This window comes from Octodon degus, unplaced genomic scaffold (genome assembly GCF_000260255.1).
Source record: "Octodon degus isolate 3935 unplaced genomic scaffold, OctDeg1.0 scaffold00320, whole genome shotgun sequence".
Taxonomy (NCBI): domain Eukaryota; kingdom Metazoa; phylum Chordata; class Mammalia; order Rodentia; family Octodontidae; genus Octodon; species Octodon degus.
The window spans coordinates 216,241-233,187 of NW_004524896.1; the positions used below are offsets into that span (position 1 = coordinate 216,241).

The window sequence follows — 16,947 nt, forward strand, 5'->3', positions numbered from 1 at the left end:
GCCCGGACCACAGCCCGAGGCGGGGCGGGGCGCGAGTGCAGCCGGGCGTGCAGCCGGGCCTCGCACAGCCCGCGCCGCCCGCGCTCGGCTTCCCTTCTCCCGCGGGAGGCGGGCGGGCGGGGCCGCGCGGGCCCTGTCCGTGGTGCTGCCCGGCGTTCGCCCTGCGCGCCCGCGTCCTCCCGAGCCGAGCCACGGCTTTCTAGAATCCTAGTTTGCAGAGATGTCGCCTCACTGTCCTCGCGAGCTGTGCAGAAAGGTGACACCAAAGCCCTTCCTGTGCAAATACACAGGTGGTCCAGTGTTCGCCAGGGCTGCTGCAGTGGCTGGGAGCCGGGCGTCCCAGTCCAAGGCCCGCACGCTCCCGCGACCAGCAGGTGTAGACCCCCCAGGACCGACTCGATCACCACAGGCAGGAAAAGCCTTCTGCCGATCGGCCACGCCCAAGCCACGCCCCCTCGCCTCTCGGAAGCGCGCCTGCGCAGTGCCTCTTACGCATTCTAGCCCCGCCCCCTCCCCGAGCAATCATTGGCCTCGGGGACCGGGTTTGGGCACAAGATGGCTGCCACGCGCCGGGAGCTTCGGAGTTCGAGCTCCCCGACCCCCGAGTCACGATCCCAGGAGCTGCCGGACCTGGTGCGGGCGAGGAAGGGGCCCAGGCGGAGGATTCGAGGCGACGGAGGTCGCAGGGCAGTGGGCGGGGTCTGGCCAGGGCCTATACGAATGGGCGGAGATAGACTGGGGCTCTGGCCCTGGGGGCTGGGCTTCTCAGGGCTATCCGGGGGCGGGGTTTAGGAAGGAGCCTATGAGGATGGAAGGGCGTGGCCTAGGGGAGGCGTGTTATGTGGGGGCGGGGCCGGATACTGGGAGAGGCGTTCTAGTGGTATGATTTGCATAAATTGGGTGGAGCCTTCAGAGAGGCGGGGCTTCAGGGACGTTCTGGGAATAGTGAATTCAGGTGAAAGTTTGAGAGGCAACCCTGAAAGAAGGGATTGTGACCATGTCACTAGATGGGGGTGCGGGGATGCCCTACAGGGGATAGGCACAAGAGAGGATCCGGAGTGAGCAGTGGGTGCTCTGGATGACAGGAACCTCCTTCACACACCCCCCGCCCCAGCTCAGACTTGGGAGAGTAACCCGGGACATCCATTCAATGATAGACATTCACTGAGCTGACCAGGCTTTGTAAACAGAGCCCTGCCCAAGACAGAGAGGCCCTGTGTTCTCTTGTAGCTTGCAGTCCTGCGAGAGGAGAGAGCTGATGAGCGAGATTCCCTGTGACATGTTCTAGAAAGGAAATAAAAAGTGAGCTGATAGAGTGGGGGTGGGGAGATAAATTTAGACGACAGCAGTCAGCTGGGTGCCGGCTGACATTTACAGTGGTGTCAGAGAGAGGCAGGAGCCAGCGCTCGGTGGACACTATGTGCCGGCGCGGGTTAGGAGTTAGTTGCATTTGTAGGAGGCCGTAGAGGCCGCTCCAGGCAGATGGGTTATGGGGTTCTCTGTAGAGGTTTTCATTTGTGGAGGGGAGAGATACATGGGCTTCCGGCACGGGGGGGAGGAGGGAAGGTCTGGGCCCGACTGCCTTCTGGTAGGCGAGGACAGGGAGACCTGGAACGCGCAGCCCAGCAGTGCGGAGGAGCCATGTGGGCATCGAGAGGTCTAGGGAGGTCCACAGGCTCCTGTCTTCTACTTTCGCCAGGTCCTGGTGCCCGATGATGGCCCTCCCGCCACTCCCCCGAGTGACCTCATCGAGATCCAGGTGGTGAAGGTCACAGACACCACGCTGGTTCCCGGGCCGCCGGAGCCGGGCTCTTTCCACTGTGCCTTGTGCCCAGCTGCCTTCCGGCTAGTGTCCGAGCTGCTGTTCCACGAACACGGTCACCTGGCGGGCGCGGTTGGCGGCGGGCGCGGCGGGGACCCCAGCCGGTGCCACGTGTGCGGCCACAGCTGTGCGGGGCCGGCCAGCCTGCGCGCGCACTACAGCCTGCACACCGGGGAGCGGCCCTACCGCTGCGCGCGCTGCCCACGCGCCTTCAAGGCGCTGGCGCCCCTTCTGAGGCACCAGAGCCGCCATGGCGCCGAGTCTGGGCCCTCGCGTGCGCCACACACGCGCTCCGCAACCGCCGGGGAGCTGGGCCCCGGGGTATCCCTGGAGAGGGCTGAGGTGGTGTTGGCCGCGGCGGCTGCAGGCGCGACCGTGGGCAAACCCTTTGCCTGCAGGTTCTGCGCCAAGCCGTTTCGCCGCTCCTCCGACATGCGGGACCACGAGCGGGTGCACACGGGCGAGCGGCCCTACCACTGCGGCGTGTGCGGCAAGGGCTTCACGCAGTCCTCCGTGCTCAGCGGCCACGTGCGCATCCACACAGGCGAGCGCCCCTTCCGCTGTGCACTCTGCGACCGCACCTTCAACAATTCCTCCAACTTCCGCAAGCACCAGCGCACACACTTCCATGGGCCTGGGCCAGGGCTGGAGTCCCGGGCTTTGGCGGCTGAGAGGGCAGGAAGAGCATGCGGGGCGAGCCACCCGCGGGAGGAGGGGTGCAGAGACCAGGCAAAAGCTGAGGTTGACCAGTAGGCCAAGACAGAGGGGTGCGGGGAAATAGAAGCAATGAAGAAGAGGGGAGACCAGGAGCAGCCCACCTGCTCAGCAGAGCGCAAAGACCAGACTCTCTATTCCCAGAAGCCGACACTCCCTGTGTGAGACCCAGAGAAAGAGAAACAACCCCGTGGTGCCCAGCTATCTTGTGAGGATCATGGGGAATTTCATTACCTCTTTTGCATCCCTGTTTGGTCGTCTGTATGTGGGACATAACGTATCACAGCAGAATGGACATGACAGAGGGAGAGGACCAGGGCCACACTCCTGGCCCAACCAATCATCTGCAGAGCCCTCGACTGTCTTGGGGATCCCTAAGTGGACCAGGATGGAATCTTTTGCCTACCTCACTGGATTGCACTGGACCGGGGACAGCTACCCACCTCTAGGCAGGAGCTGCCCAGCAGGTGGTGCGGAAAGACTCTAGGATCCCATCACTCAAAGCCAGGGATCCCTGAGTCACAGCTGTAAGCACTGGAAGATATAAGCCTGACCTTAGAATCGCTGCTTCCCCACCCCCACGGTGGTCCCCCTTTAACCCATCCAAACCCTGGTCAAACACAAGAGCACACCCAGCAAGCAACTACCTACCACCCTTCCCTCAGCTGTGGTGCAGCCCGCTGCTTCCCCACAGCTACAGAGTACCCTCAGGTCTCTCTGATTTCCTCCACTTGGAATCTGAAGCAAACAGCTACTGCCTGGTCCCAGGCAATCCTGAAGAAGGGGGGCTGGGGCTGGGACAGGGGGAGGGCTGGAGGAGGGGAACCTCCAGTCTTCTGTTCCTATTAAAGGACTGTCTGAAGGGTTGCTCTCTCATTCTTACATTGGGGTTGTCTCTTAGGGGAGGGTGGGACTGCCACTCTGGTCTTGCCACCAGCGGCAACTTGCACTGGGCTCTGCCCAAACCTCTAAGACTGGGGGTTAGATGGTACACGCCAGTTGTCCCCAGCTACTCGGGGGTGACGCCCCCTCCGGCCAGTCTTAATCCCTGGCAAGTTGCAGGGAAAGGGCTGTTCAGAGATGTTTTGTGTCTTCCTCCGGAAGAGGAAAGGGCAGGGAGCACTGAAGGGACACCTGTGATGGCCAGGCTTCTGGAGAAGGAAGAATCAGTTCCTGGTCCACTTAAGGAAATAATGGGCCGCTAGTGTTATCCTGTTCTATCGTCCATGACAGCTCCCAGTGGCTCAAAAAGGGACGAAAGCCATCCCCCTTTCCCCAGAGCAGCATCCATGCGCCTGTCTCACTGGCAAGGCTGTAGCACTGCTTTTGCCTCTTCACCTACTGCCCTCGTTACTCAGCATTTAGACTGCCTCTTCACTACCCCTGTAGACAAAGCTGACGGGGCAAGCACAGCAGCGTTGTTCTTGGTGCACCTTCTTCATTCTCCGGCATTGCAGCCAGAGGGCTCTCCCAACAACCCACAGCTCCTTGTGGCTTGGAGAAGCGGTCACAAGCATGAGGGTCTACAAGAGTGGGTGGCAAGGGAAATACCAGATAGAAGGAAAACATCAGTGAGTGGAAGCAGGGCAAAGCATGCTTGGGCTCACCCCTGGGGCTCAAGAGTGGCGGCAGGTTGGAGTCTGCCCCCTCAGCAGAGGACAGGGGCTCCTCAGCTTGTGTGGGGATGCAGGTTGATTTCCAAGTCTTGTGACAGTCCCACGAGTCCCATTAACTCCTCTGATGAATCTTGGCTTGGAGCACACTTCCTGTTCCGCCTCCAAGCTCCATTCTCAGCCCTCTGTGTCCTTGCTTAGGGCACAGAAGGGGCAGTGTTTCGCTCCCATCCAAGCTGACAGATAGTGTTTCCAGCCTTTAATCTGCAGTCTCCTAAGCCCTACAGCCTGGAACTCAAGAGGCTGCAAGATCCAGCCACACTGTTAGATTCTCCAGAATAGCTGGATTGGGTGGGGCACACCAAACCTACTTAGAATTGTTTGCCAACTTTACCTGGCAGGCTCCTGTTGCTGTACTGTGTCATTGTCCAGGCATTACCTTGTCCATACCACTTTCCAGGTGTCACCCACAGGACTGCCTCACATTCCCTCAGCCGATGGGGATGGATCCCCATCTCTTAGGTTGACCAAGCTTCACTTTTGCGTAACTGGATCATGAGCAAGAGGCATGTCATGGCGGGCCTGCAGAGTTGGAACAGAGTGGCCACACTGGATTGCAGCCGTCCCATGTCACATGACACCTGCCCAAAGTGGGCCATGAAGGGGCACCTAAATCTCAAATTGTGGCCCTGGTGGGGCATTGCTCATGGGCAAACTTTGTGACGAATGAGTCTGCACAAGCCTGCAAGAAGGCAGCCACCTTCAGTTCCTGAGGGTGAGGGCTATGTCAGGCCTGCTTCCCCAGGGCCAGGCTGGGACCCAGCAAACAATGACATCTGGGAAAGGTCACTGAGTGAGAAAACGCTGACAGCCTGGCAAAGGGGAGGGACTGTCTTATCTGTCTCTCTTTGCCCAACTCAGGAGCCCATGTGGGTACTTTTTCAGCAAATACCAGCTGAAGGGCAGGAGGCAGAGTGCAGGGTATCAGATCCTGTGTTCTGCCACATCTAAAGCCCCACTCTCCCTGGGACACAAGGACAGACATCAGGTCCTGTTGTGAAGATTTATTGTTCTCTGCTCTGTACAAGCGGCGTCTGCCACCCCAACCCCCCCACCCCACAATCCAAAAAGCACCCCCTTCCACAACCCCAGCTCTGCATACCCCACTGCCCAGCCAGACTCCAAAGGAAAAGGGGTGTGCAGTTCAGCTTCATCTCCATCAAAGAGCTTGCTCCCCGGGGTGGAGGGCCACTAGCAGTGGCCAGAGAGGGTCACAGGAGGGCTGGCCAGGAAGCCAAGTTCAGTGTTTGGTGGGACGGGGGTGGGCCAAGAGGTCCAGGAGGGGTGATTCAGTCTGGAATCTGCAGGGCCTGGGCCCTGAGGGAGACCAGGCAGTCTGAACTTCCGAAGGATGGGTCAGAGAGATGGACCGTCTGACCAGCAGGCCCAGAGAGGGAGAGTCCACAGAGGACCCGAGATCAGTGTGACAGAGCCTCAGGCGTCCTTCCCCGCCAGGGTCCCAGGCCCCGCCCCCGGGGCTCCGAGGCCCTCAGCCTTGTGCACCAGGCGGTGCTTCTTCAGGCCATAGGTGTTAGCGAAGCCTTCTCCACAGGAGGAACAGCGGAAGGGCCGGCCACCCTGGTGGGCCGCCAGGTGCTTGCGAAAGTAGCCGGGATCTTTGAAGGCCTTGAGGCAGGCAGGGCAGCGTAGCTCGGGCCGCGGCGGCTCATGGGCACGCTGGTGGCGCAGCACAGAGCTCAGGTAGAAGAAGCCCTTCCCGCAGTGCTCACAGCGGTAGGCTCGTTCTCCCAGGTGTAGCCGCTGGTGCTCCAACAGGTTGGAGCGGTAGCGGAAGGTCTTGCCACAGGCACCACAGCGCTGGGGCCGTGCCACAGCGTGCAGCCGCCGGTGCTCGGCCAGGCTAGACGACTGTGCGAAGCGCTTTGCACACACACCGCACTTGAAGGCGCGCTCTCCAGTGTGCACTACACGGTGCTGCCGCAGGTACCAGGACCGCAGGAAGCCTCGGCCGCATATACCACACCGGTAGGGCCGCTGTTCCGTGTGACAGCGCTGGTGGCGCATGAGCAAGGCTGCCTCCCAGAAGCGCTTTCCGCACACAGGGCAGCGAAAGCCGCGCTTCTGCCGGTGGCTGCGGCGATGCAAGAGCAGGTCATAGGCGCCCGCAAAGCTCTGGCCGCAGAGGCCACAGCCCAGGGTCCGCCGCACTAGGTGCACGTACTTGTGTGTCACCAGCCCCAGGAAGTGCTTGAAACTCTGGCCACATGTGGCACAGCTGAAGCGTTCTGGACCTGCACCTGCACCCCCACCAGCCCCAGCAGACGCGCCTCCCGCGTCCTCACCTCCTGACACACCAGCCAAGGCTGCCACCGCTGCACCGACCTCTCCAGCCAGGCCGTTGTCCAGCACACTGGCCGCATCGGTGCCCCCGGAGCCTTCCGCGGGCTGTGGGCCGGTGGGAGCGAGCAGGCGCTCGGGGGCAGCCTGGTGCACCAGCTTGTGCCACATGAGGTTCTCGATGAAGCCGAAAGTCTTGCCGCAGGCGTCACAGCCGTAAGGTTTCTCAGACATGTGTACCTCTTTGTGGCTCATGACGTGGAAGAGATCGGGGAAGTGCTCCCCGCAGTCCGAGCAGGCATAGCTGAGCGCGTCCGTGGGGCCTGCCCCCCCAGTGCTGGATGCCCCCGCCCCGCAAGCCCCTGCGGCGCCCTGGGCAGCTGGCAGCCCAGCAGCCCCCGCCAGGGCACATGGCAGCTGAAGCCGGTGCACCTGGCGATGGCGGGTGAGGCTCTGCGGGTAGCCAAAGACCTTGCCGCAAAGCTCACACTTGTAGGGCCGCTCTCGAGTGTGCACCACGTGGTGTTTGCTCAGGTGGAAAGACTCGCGGAAGCGCTTCCCGCACACCGGGCACTGGTGCGGCTTCTCGCCCGTGTGGATGCGCTCGTGGCGCTTCAGGGTCTCGCGGCGGCCGAAGCCTCGCCCGCAGATCCCACAGCAGAAGGTCTTCCCTGCCGCGCCGCCCGCCCCGCCCGCTCCTCCGGCCCCGGGGCCGCCGAGCAGCAGCGGATGTGCGCCCAGCAGCGGCACAGGAACAGCGCCATACACCACCGCTGCGGCCGCAGCAGCCGCCTTCTCGCTGTCGCCGGCGGGCGGCTCGGCGGGCAGCAGGTAGGGGCCTGTGGGGAAGGCGGGCGCGGGCGGTGCTACCGCCGGAGCCGCGGAGTCCTTGGGCGCCTCGGGCGTGGGGGGCGGCGCGTGCGCCGCCTTGTGGCGCAGCAGGCTCTGCGGCGCCGAGTAGGACTTCCCGCACAGGTCGCAGGCGTACACCGGCCGTGCCCCGCCCGCCGCCGCGCCCGCGTGCGCTGCCTGGTGCTTGAGTAGGTACGCAGCGTCACGGAAGGCTTTGCCGCACACGCCGCAGGGCAGACGCAGCAGGTCCGCCGAGTGCGTCTTCACGTGCCGCTTGAGGCTCTCGCGCCGGTTGAAGCTCTTATTGCACACCGAACAGGAGAAGGGCTTCTCGCCCGTGTGGATGATCTGGTGCTGGTGCAGGTGGCTCGGCTTCTTGAACACTTTCCAGCACAGCGGGCAGGCAAATGGGCCGTCTCCACCTGTGGTGGCCGCAGGGGGTCCAGTGACGCCCCCTGGGGCAGGGGCAGCACTGCCGTCCGAGGGGGGGGCTGGAGCGGCCGGGGGCCCCACCGGCGTGGGGGTGACACCTGCGGCGGCCGGGGCAGGTGCAGTGGTCCCGGGGGCGAGGCCCAGTGGGGGCACAAGTGTGGCTCCAGGCGGCGGTTGCGGGGCCCCGGTGGCTGGCACGTCCTTGTGGCAGCGGCGGTGGCGGATCAGGCTGGACACGTGATTGTAGGTGCGGCCACACACCCCGCACTCGTAGGGCCTCTCGCCCGAGTGCACCAGCATGTGCTGCACCAGGTGTGAGGACTGCTTGAAGGACTTCTGACAAACGCCGCACGGGAAGCGCCGCTCCATCAGGTACTTGAGCCGCCGGAAGTAACCTTTGTCATCCTTGGCTGGGTCACAGGCGGCCCCTGTGGCAGCGGGGCCAGGTGGGGTCTGCGAAGGCATGGGGAGCGGCCCCGGGGTCCCTGCGGGTGCACCCAGCCCTGGCGCCACTCCAGGCCCGGCCGTGGGCCCGCTGCGCTTCAGGTTCCCAAACAGGTGCTGGTGCCCCGAGAGGTCCACGATGCCCCACTGCGGGGCAGGGAAGGCCGCATCGAAGAGCGGAGGCGGGGGTGCCCCAAAAGCTGGGGGAAGCGGTGGGTCGGGCTTCTTGGCTTGGTTGGAGGTGGAGGATGAAGAGGATGATGATGAGGACGAGGACGAGGACGAGGAGGAGGAGGCTGAGGATGGGGCCTCGGCCTTGGGCTTGAAGCTAGTGGGTGGCGGGTAGTCGAACTGTGGTGGAGGTGGCTGTGGCGGGGGCTGTGGCGGGGGCCCTGGGGCACAGGGCAACGCAGCCACGGCCTTGGCGTGCTCCCCGTAAAGCTCCATGGGTTCAAAGCGCTGGTGGTTGAGGAACTCCAGGAAGTCAAAGGGGTAGCTCTGGAAATGCACGCCGTCCTCGCCCCCCAGGCCGCTGCTCCCGCTGCCCCCCGCGGGGTTCGCCTCCATCTCCGCAGTGGTGGGGAACCCTGGGAAGAGAGGTGGGGCTGAGGATGGGTTGGGTGCCCTCCCCTTCCGGTCCAACTTTTCTCAGCCTAGGCCGGTTGCACTATCAACCCGGAAACGCCACGGCATCTTCCCTGCTGGAGGCCGGGGGCCCTGCTCTGGTCACAGAGCAGTAATGGCTTCTATTCTGGAGACGCTGGGGGTTGAACACTGGGCTTGTACTGAGATCCCCAGCCTCCCCACTTTCATTTTGAAACGGGATTAAGTACCCCAGCTGACCTAAAATCTGCAGTTTCCTTCCTCAGCCTCTGGAGCAGTTGAATTACATACGTGCAGGCCACACTTGGCTCAGAACAGCAGGCTGTCACGGAGCCCTGGCCTGTCCAGCCGGGAGACCCTGCTTCCTCCTCCTCCCTCCCTCCTCCTTCCTCACAGAGGAAGGTGGGGATGGAGCCCAGGGCGGAGTCTCATCTCTGGGTGCTCCCCGAGTTATAAGGGGCTCATGGTAATGCCCTGGTGGAAGGGGATGGTGGACATGGCCTTCACAAAGCACTGCTGTGAACTCTTCCTCTGCTTGCGGCGTGGACACCCGGATCTGAACGAGCTCCTTCCCAAGTATCCTCCCATCCCTGCTGTGGGCCCCATCGCTTTCCAGCCCAGCATCCAGCTGAACTCTTTGCATCACAGTTAATCACCAGCACCTTTTTGGCTTTGTGGTCCTGTAGCTAAACCCTGGCCTTTACAGTGAGCTACATCACCAGCCTGTTTTTATTTTTATTTTTGTCAGAACTGGGGACTGAACTCAGGCCCTTGTGCTTGCCAGGGAAGGGCTTATTCCACTGAGCCATCTCCCCGGCCCGTTTTTATTTTTTGAGTCAGGGACTCACTAAGTTGCCCAAAATGGGCTTGAGCTTGCAACCTCCCAGAGTGTACAGAGATTCCAGATGCTGCTGGCTCCCCTGCCCCTGTGCTGGGTCTCTGCAAAGCCCTGGCCTGTGTTGCTGTGGCTCCTACACTTTCCTAGCACCTGCATATAGATGTTTGCTGACAGGCACAAAGTAAACGCCACCTTCCTAAGCCTCCAGCAGGCCCACAGAGAAGCCACGAAGGAAGTGAGAAAATGCCTTGTGATGGATAAAAACAAAACTGTGGCCTAAGGCCAGGGATTCAGCTTGGCAGCAGAAGCACCTTCAAGTGCAATGTCCTGAGTTTGATTTCAGGGACCAAAAAAATCAAAAACCATGGCCTGCAAAGCTGGGGAGGGGCCGCTAGAGCAGTGCCAGGGTGGGTATCCACAGCTGCCAGTGCCTGCTGGTCGCTGTTGCAAGTGTCTGACTGGACAAGACTCTAGAGAACAGGTAAGAGGTGCCACACCTGGGGCAAAAGGGGTCCCCCAGAAAACAAAGGGAAAGCTTTCAAAGGTTTCATCTGTTGTCAGGTGTTTGCTCCATGACACCCCCTCGCGCCATCCCATGGACCCCTGCGCTACTCTTGGCCCTGTTTAAGCGAAGAAACAGAAGCAGAAGGAGAGTTTACTCCCCAAGGTCAGGAAGCCATGAAGGAGAAATCGGTGTTGGATGCCAGGGGTCTTTCATGCCAGGAACTGCCAGCTCTTTGGGGCAACAGAGCCACCTGTGTCACAACTGGAGCCCATCGGTGACAGTAACAGCCACTGAGGAGGAATAAGGTGGATCCCCAGTGAGTACCTTATTCTCCTCCCCACAATGCTGGGAAACAGTCACCAATACTAGCTCTGAAATCCAGGGGAAGGAAGGGACCTAGGGCAGGAGAAGTGACTTAGTCTCCCGAGCCACAGAGTGGGTGACAGGATCTGGAGCCTGTACCCCTGTCCTACAACATACTGACTTTCTGGATTTCGCCATACAAAATAAAGCAAAGTGCTCACTCATCTAACACACATGCAGCTGCGACCCATGGCTCCCTGCCACCAAACCCCAAGTCTCTAGGTGCAACCCAGTGCCAGGACAGGCTCTGACACTTGAACTCTACCAAATGCTGTATGGGTGCCCAAGGTGGCTTGTCACATTCAGACCTCATAATAAGCTCAGAAGTATGGCCATTTGCATTTACAGACCAAGCCGTGGTCCACACTGCGCACAGCCTTGCAGCGACCCTCTCACTCAAAGTGAAATCCACAGTCCTCCGGTGTGCTGGCTCTGTCTGCTCTCACCTTTGCGCCAGAGCCCTTGCTCCTGCCCTGGAACGCTCCCACACCCTCTCTCCTGCCTGTCTCTGCTCGTGTCCTCTCCACAGGCTCTCAGGAACCTGTCCCCCCTCCCAGGCCCACACACCTCCCCCTCCTTCATTCCTCTCCTCGCCACTTAGTGCAGCCTAACAACCATACATCCCACTTGCTCTTGTGTCTCTGCTGTTCTCTCTCAGTCCCCACAACCGGCGACATGGCTTGAGCCGTGTCTGTGGGATAATGAATGAGGCTGGTCACAGAGGGCCTGGTTTTCTGAATATAAGCCCCAGCAGAATCTGGGGCCACAGCACCCCTGGGAACCACAGCTGCCCAGCAGGTGGGAAACTGACACTCACAAAGCTAACATTTTCTTCTGTAGTTTATTGGAGGAGCAAGAAAGAGGCGTGTGCCTGGACATTGGGGCTCTGCCCACTGTGTTCTCTGCGAGCTTGTGAATAAAACCGAAGGTGCTCGAGTGGGCGGTACAAATACTAAAACTGGAGCGATACAGAGATAAGTATGAATGAAGGTGAAGAACTTCTGTGAAAGGCAGAACTGACAGTGGCCAGATACTCTGCCACAAGGCCCTTGGAGACCATGCCCTCGCTCCTCTCCTTCCTCCTTGGAGTTCAGCTCCGACCTCAGCAGCCTCAGCTGCTCCTCCACTTGTCATGGTCCCTGCCACCTCAGGACCTTGGCACTGGTCCCCATCTGTTCCCCCAGATCTCTGCATGGTTATGCCAGCTCTCATGCGGGCTTCCCCTGAGGCAGCTCAGGACTCGCACAGGCCCCAACAGCGCAGCGCCATGTTGTGTATTTGTTTACTCTCTTGATCAGGCGCCTCAACTACGCTATAAGATCCAGAAGAGGAACGACTTCATCTCTTTGCTTCACAACTGTAGGCCCTGGGCTGGAACGGGGCATACCCACTCCGTGAACGACAAGTGTCTATGAACAAGGGTGAGTCACACGCTAAGGGGGCGCAGGGATCTCTTCTAGTACTCTAGGGCCAGGTAGACTAGGAAACAGAAGGCCTCACAGCGGGCGCTGTTCTGGGGGAGCAGTACTGAAGACAGGGCCGGGGAGCCTGGACCAGCAGGCCGCTCTGGGACAGGAAGTGGGTATGAAAACAGAACGAACGCTAGAGGGTGCTGCACCACTGAGGGGTGGTGTGGTGCGAAGGGGGTGTCCTGAGAATCGCCAGGGAGGCTGCAGGAGGGGGAAAGGTACTCCTGACGTGGACCAGAATAGAAAGCATTTTTCACCCAGTAGGGGAGCCGGGGGCGGCTCGTGCATGGACAGAGTGGGGGGCAGTTCGGGCGCAAAGCACTAACGCACCTCACCCCGAGAGCCATTCTTTAGCAGGGGACTCCCAGCCCTGTAATGGGCTCAGCAGCAGCTGCCCTAGGGCAGCGAGTGCTAGCTGGGGCCATGTGGGGGCTGTCTGGCACCGAGCAATGCGGTGGGCTACGTGGAAGAGATCCTAAGAGAAGGCGTTAGTGGGGGCCTTGGCAGCTGGGGGGGGTCGTCATGAACGAGGGCGCTCTGCGGACGTCCACCTTCGGGGTGCTCACCGGGGCAGGGCTGAATGGTTTTAGGGAAGAGCAGAGGTTGGGGGTCCCCTGGCTAGGCCCGGCAGAGAGGCACTGGCGCTCGGGGTGGGGGTGGGGGCGTCCTGGGGACCGCCGCAGGCCAGGGCGGGACCCGCCGCCCCCGAGCCCCCGGGCCGCGCGCCCCGTCACTCACCGGCGCCGGGGTCTCCGCCGGGAAGAGGCTGAGGAGGCGGAGGAGGCGCAGCCGCTCCGGGGAGACCCGAGACCCCGGCAGGAAGTGCCTCCCCCTCCCCAGTAGCTCCGCGCCGCTCGCCCGGAAGCGGAAGTTGCTCCCGTTCCCGAGGCGCCGGCGTGGAGGACGCAGAGGCGGCGGCACTGAGGGGGAGGCGGAGAGGAGGAAGTGCGCTCCCCGCTGGGTCGGGCGCTTGGGCGGGGAAAGCCTAGGCTGCTTCCGCTAGGCAGCGACGCAACTGCGCTTGCGCCCTGTGCCCCCGCCGCGTCCTAGGGCACTGCCCGGTGCGCCGGACTTCCGGTGGAGGCACGCCCTGGGTTGGCTCCACCCCCAGGCCCGCCCCTTCAGCGAGAGCCACGCCCACCCGAAGAGTAATCATGTAGGCTCCGCCCCTCTAGAAAAATTGTTCCCTTCGCCCCGCCTCCAAAGTTTCTCCCGTTTTCTGTCTAAGCCACCGGTGGTTGTAATTAAGCCCTTCCAGGCCACGCCCCTTCTCAAGCCTCGCCTCCCGCACTTCAGCTCCGTTCCCCTTAGCATTTAAATGCCACCTCTCCTAACTTGCATACTAGTAGTTCTTCCTCGAAAGCATTCCCCTACATCAGTGCTTCTCTGAATGTGGTCCAAAACCAATCCCCTTAAACCCCTCTTCCAACTCAGCCCCACCCCAAGCTGCTAAACCCTGCGTCCTTCAGAGATCCTTCTATTAAGGGCGCCGGTAGCTAAGCAGCAGTCATGCCCCTTCTTTGCACACTGCCACCTTGTGGCAGTCACTTCTTAGCCCTCCTGGTCCCTGCCTTTCCTGCGTTCCTCAGCCCGAGCCACTGAGCTCAACCCAGCCAGTCCCTCTAAAGCCCTTCCTGCTGGCCGAGTGCTGCTGCTTCTTGAGCCCTGCCCAGTTATTACCCTTTCCTCCGAACCCTGTCTTAGTGTCTCCTAACTATGCCTAAAGCGCCCACCACTTGGGCTCAGCCCTGGCCCCTGCGGGCCTCTTTCCCCACTGCTCCCCTTCCGTTTGCGTTTCTGCTTTGGTGCTAGGGATGGAACATGCACCCCAACCCCGACACTCCGTTTTTCCTTGCAGACAGGGTGTCCTCCAAATAAGGAATGTGAGGTGTCAGTTGTGGATTTTCTGGGGGTTGGGAGGGGCGCAGGGGGTGCACATTTGCAGAGCGGGGCCAGTGCTTCACACTTGGGCTGGCTGTGCATTGGCAGCACTTCGGGCAAGGGCTGCTGGAGCCAGGTTGATGGATGACACCATCAGGAAGACACACACAGGGCCAGCAGGCAGGCTTTATTTCTATGCCCGGTGTCTCCATGGGCCTGGGTGTCCCCAGGATGATGCGAGGACTCAGCAGCACACCTAGGTCCCTGCCCTCCACCCCCTCCCACAGCGGGCAAGCCACCAGGAAGCAGGGTGCCCTGGCCTCTGGGCCCAGGTCTACCCCCATCCCCAGCTGAGCTTCATGCTGCAGGCCTGAATCAGGGGTGGGCGGCTGCGGCTGCGTTCCCCTGGGAACCCCCCTCATGCTCTCCCTCAGTGGCAGGGATGCCCTCATCGTCCCACGCAGGCTCCGGCCTGGGATCTGGGCGACACACGGGCAGCCCCAGGACCTCGGGATGCTTGCGCTTGGAGTGGCGCCGAAGCGTGTTGGCCTCGGTGAAGCGCAGGCGGCAGACAGGGCACTGGTAGGGGCGCTCACCCGAGTGCACACGGTGGTGGTGGGCCAGCTCGCCGGCCTCCCGGAAGCGGCGCGGGCACAGCGCGCACAGGAAGGGCCGCAGCCCTGCGTGTATGTTGCAGTGTCGCCGCAGGTGGCTAGATCGCTTGAAGGTCTTGCCACAATCCTTGCACTCGTGTGGCTTTAGCTCTGAGTGCGAGATGCTGTGGCGCTCCAGGTCGGAGAGGTAGGGAAAGGCCCTCAGGCACACCGGGCAGAAATGCGGGGCCCTCCGGGGGCTGGAGACCTGGGCCCCAGCGGCCGCCAAGCCCTCCGACACCGTGTAGGGCACACCCTGGTCATCAATCAGCAGGAGGTCGCTGTGGTCGCCACCACTGCTGCCACTGTCCACCGCTGCTGCCGGCAGCCCCTGTGCTAGTGGGAGCTCCGGCCCGGACTTGGTGGGACGGCCTCGCTTCCGGGGGAGAGAAGACTTGAGCTTCTGGTGGCAGGAGGGAGCTCCCCCGGGAGGTCGGCCGTGGCGGCCCCGGGGAACAGGAGGAAGTAAGGCCAAAGGTTTCTCTTCCTCCCCTTGCAAAGGTGAAGGCAACGGGCCTGGGCTGGGGGTGTCCATGGAGCAGTGAGGGGCTTGGGTCTAGGCACTGGATGCAGCTAAGAGAAGAGAGGGGCAGCGTCAGTGCAAGCAAGGTCGGCACCTGTGTCGCTAGCATCCGACCCACCCTTCTCTCCAAATATCTGGACCTGGGTTTGAGTAACACCCGGATGTACGACCACAGCCCTGCTGGTGGACAACACACTGAAGCAATTGGTACCAGTGAGGAAAGGGGCTACAAGTGGCCCTGGGGCTGCCTAGCCCTGCCCCTGGCTAAATCTAGTAGTTCAAGACCAATAGGAGCAGAACGTGCAGGCCTCTGAACAGCCCGCCACACTGCAGGTGGAGCTACAGCAGCCCTGGAAATGTTCCTGTCCCCTCCTGATTGCAGAAATGGGGGAGCTTCAGGACTGAACACAGACACAGGCCCTGGAAGAACATGGCCCTGGTTCACACCTGAGGAAATACGTGCACATCACGGAGAGGCAAGCCTACTGGTCGGGCCTCTTGGCCTGTGACTTCTTCTCTGCTTTTTGTACGCGGAATTGAACTCAGGCCCCTGTGCTTGCTAGGCAGGTGCTGTGGTGCTGAGCTATCTCCAGGAGCCACCTGTTCTCTGTGTAGCCTCGGACAAAGTGTTGGCATTTCCGAGCTCAGTGAAATCTTCCACTACATGGTACTCAGGCCTCGCTAGTTGCCCAGACAGAGTCTGGGATTCTCATCCACATAAACTGTGCACAGACAGCCTGTACTTTCCGGGGAGCTAAGGCTCCGATAGCTCTGTACATGAGGATACCTTGTCCCATTTTAAAAATGGAGACATCTGGGTTGGCGAGATAGCTCAGCAGACTAAGCGCCTGCTTTGGCAAGCGCACGGACCAGGGTTCAATCCCCAGTCCCGCATGCTGCACCGACCCTGCCCTGGGGTGCACTGGGCCTAGACAGAGTCGGGTGTGGTGGTGCACACCTATGATTCCAGCGCTGGGTAGGCTGAAAACTGGAGGATCACCAAGAGTCTGAGCTGCGTAGTGAGACCCTGTACCAGATACATAAAATGAAAGAAAAACAATGGGGACATCGATGCACAAGAAAGCCAAAGTGCTTGTCTGAGTTCCTTCTACCATTAAGGGGCAGGGCAAAGACTTCAGGCAGTCTTGCTGATCCCTGGGGCCCAGATAAGAAGTGGACATAACCAGGCAAAGGACATCACCAAGGCTCTCAGGCCTGGGTTGATTCAGCTCTGTGACAATGAGCAAGTGACCCTGCCACTCCAAGCCAGTTGTCCTCCATGACTTGTACAAACCGAGGTGGTGCACGCAGCCTGGGGCACGGCAAACACTTCAAGGATCACCGCCAACTGCACCTTCACGGCACATGCTAGGCCACTGACCACGAACCTTTACGCGTTCGAGTGCCCAAGCTGCAATCCCAAACCCACTTATTGCAAAGCGCAAACACTGCAATTAAACCCGAATGCCCAGCTGCTGGGACTACAGGTTCAACACCACCGCAGTACACCCCGGAAGCCGGGAACTGGGTATACCCCGAGAGCGGCACAGGGGCAGCCAGGGGAGGTTCTGCAGGCCGCCGCACCCCCTTTTGCACTGTCATTTGAGTCTTGCGAATGCTTGGTGCTCCGACGCAGATTCCCGGGAATGCTAGGGATTCCCGAGGCCCGCACCGCCTTACAGGGGCACGCAGCGAGGGCAGAAAGAAACACCTCTTCCACAGCATACGTTCTGCTCCCTTGGTACCCGGACCCGAGCGGGGTCTCGGGAGCACCCGGCACCATGCAGCCCGATCCCTCGAGGGCCCCCCACCCTCGTGCGGGCGCGCACCCGGCGGCCCCGAGCTGCGGCGCCCACGCGCGGGGCGGGCCCTGCGGG

The 16,947-nt window shown here is 61.3% G+C and overlaps 3 protein-coding genes across 4 annotated transcripts in view; 1 reads left to right on the plus strand and 2 right to left on the minus strand.

Annotated features, from left to right (window-relative positions):
- The first annotated feature begins 540 nt into the window (after positions 1–540).
- Znf784 (zinc finger protein 784) lies at positions 541–3,373 on the plus strand. The gene is made up of 2 exons (XM_004647694.2): positions 541–633; positions 1,700–3,373. The coding sequence occupies exons 1-2, from the start codon at positions 556–558 to the stop codon at positions 2,573–2,575; spliced, it is 954 nt and encodes a 317-aa protein (XP_004647751.1). The 5' UTR covers positions 541–555; the 3' UTR covers positions 2,576–3,373.
- A 1,896-nt stretch (positions 3,374–5,269) lies between these two features.
- Znf865 (zinc finger protein 865) lies at positions 5,270–12,900 on the minus strand. Its single transcript, XM_004647672.2, has 2 exons — positions 12,752–12,900; positions 5,270–8,822 (listed from the first exon to the last, which is right to left on the minus strand). Exon 2 carries the CDS (start codon positions 8,800–8,802, stop codon positions 5,644–5,646), a length of 3,159 nt encoding a protein of 1,052 aa, XP_004647729.1. The 5' UTR covers positions 8,803–8,822; positions 12,752–12,900; the 3' UTR covers positions 5,270–5,643.
- A 1,166-nt stretch (positions 12,901–14,066) lies between these two features.
- Positions 14,067–16,947, minus strand: part of Znf524 (zinc finger protein 524) — a 15,086-nt gene continuing 12,205 nt past the window's right edge. The window contains exons 1-2 of one of the 2 annotated variants that reach the window (XM_004647695.2): positions 16,500–16,742; positions 14,067–15,120 (exon numbers count right to left, since the gene is read on the minus strand). In XM_004647695.2, coding sequence (XP_004647752.1) covers positions 14,270–15,082 — 813 coding nt within the window. In that variant the 5' untranslated portion in view covers positions 15,083–15,120; positions 16,500–16,742 and the 3' untranslated portion in view covers positions 14,067–14,269. Of the gene's footprint in view, positions 15,123–16,499; positions 16,743–16,947 lie in introns of those variants that run through there. The other variant, XM_023707967.1, reaches the window with a different exon arrangement.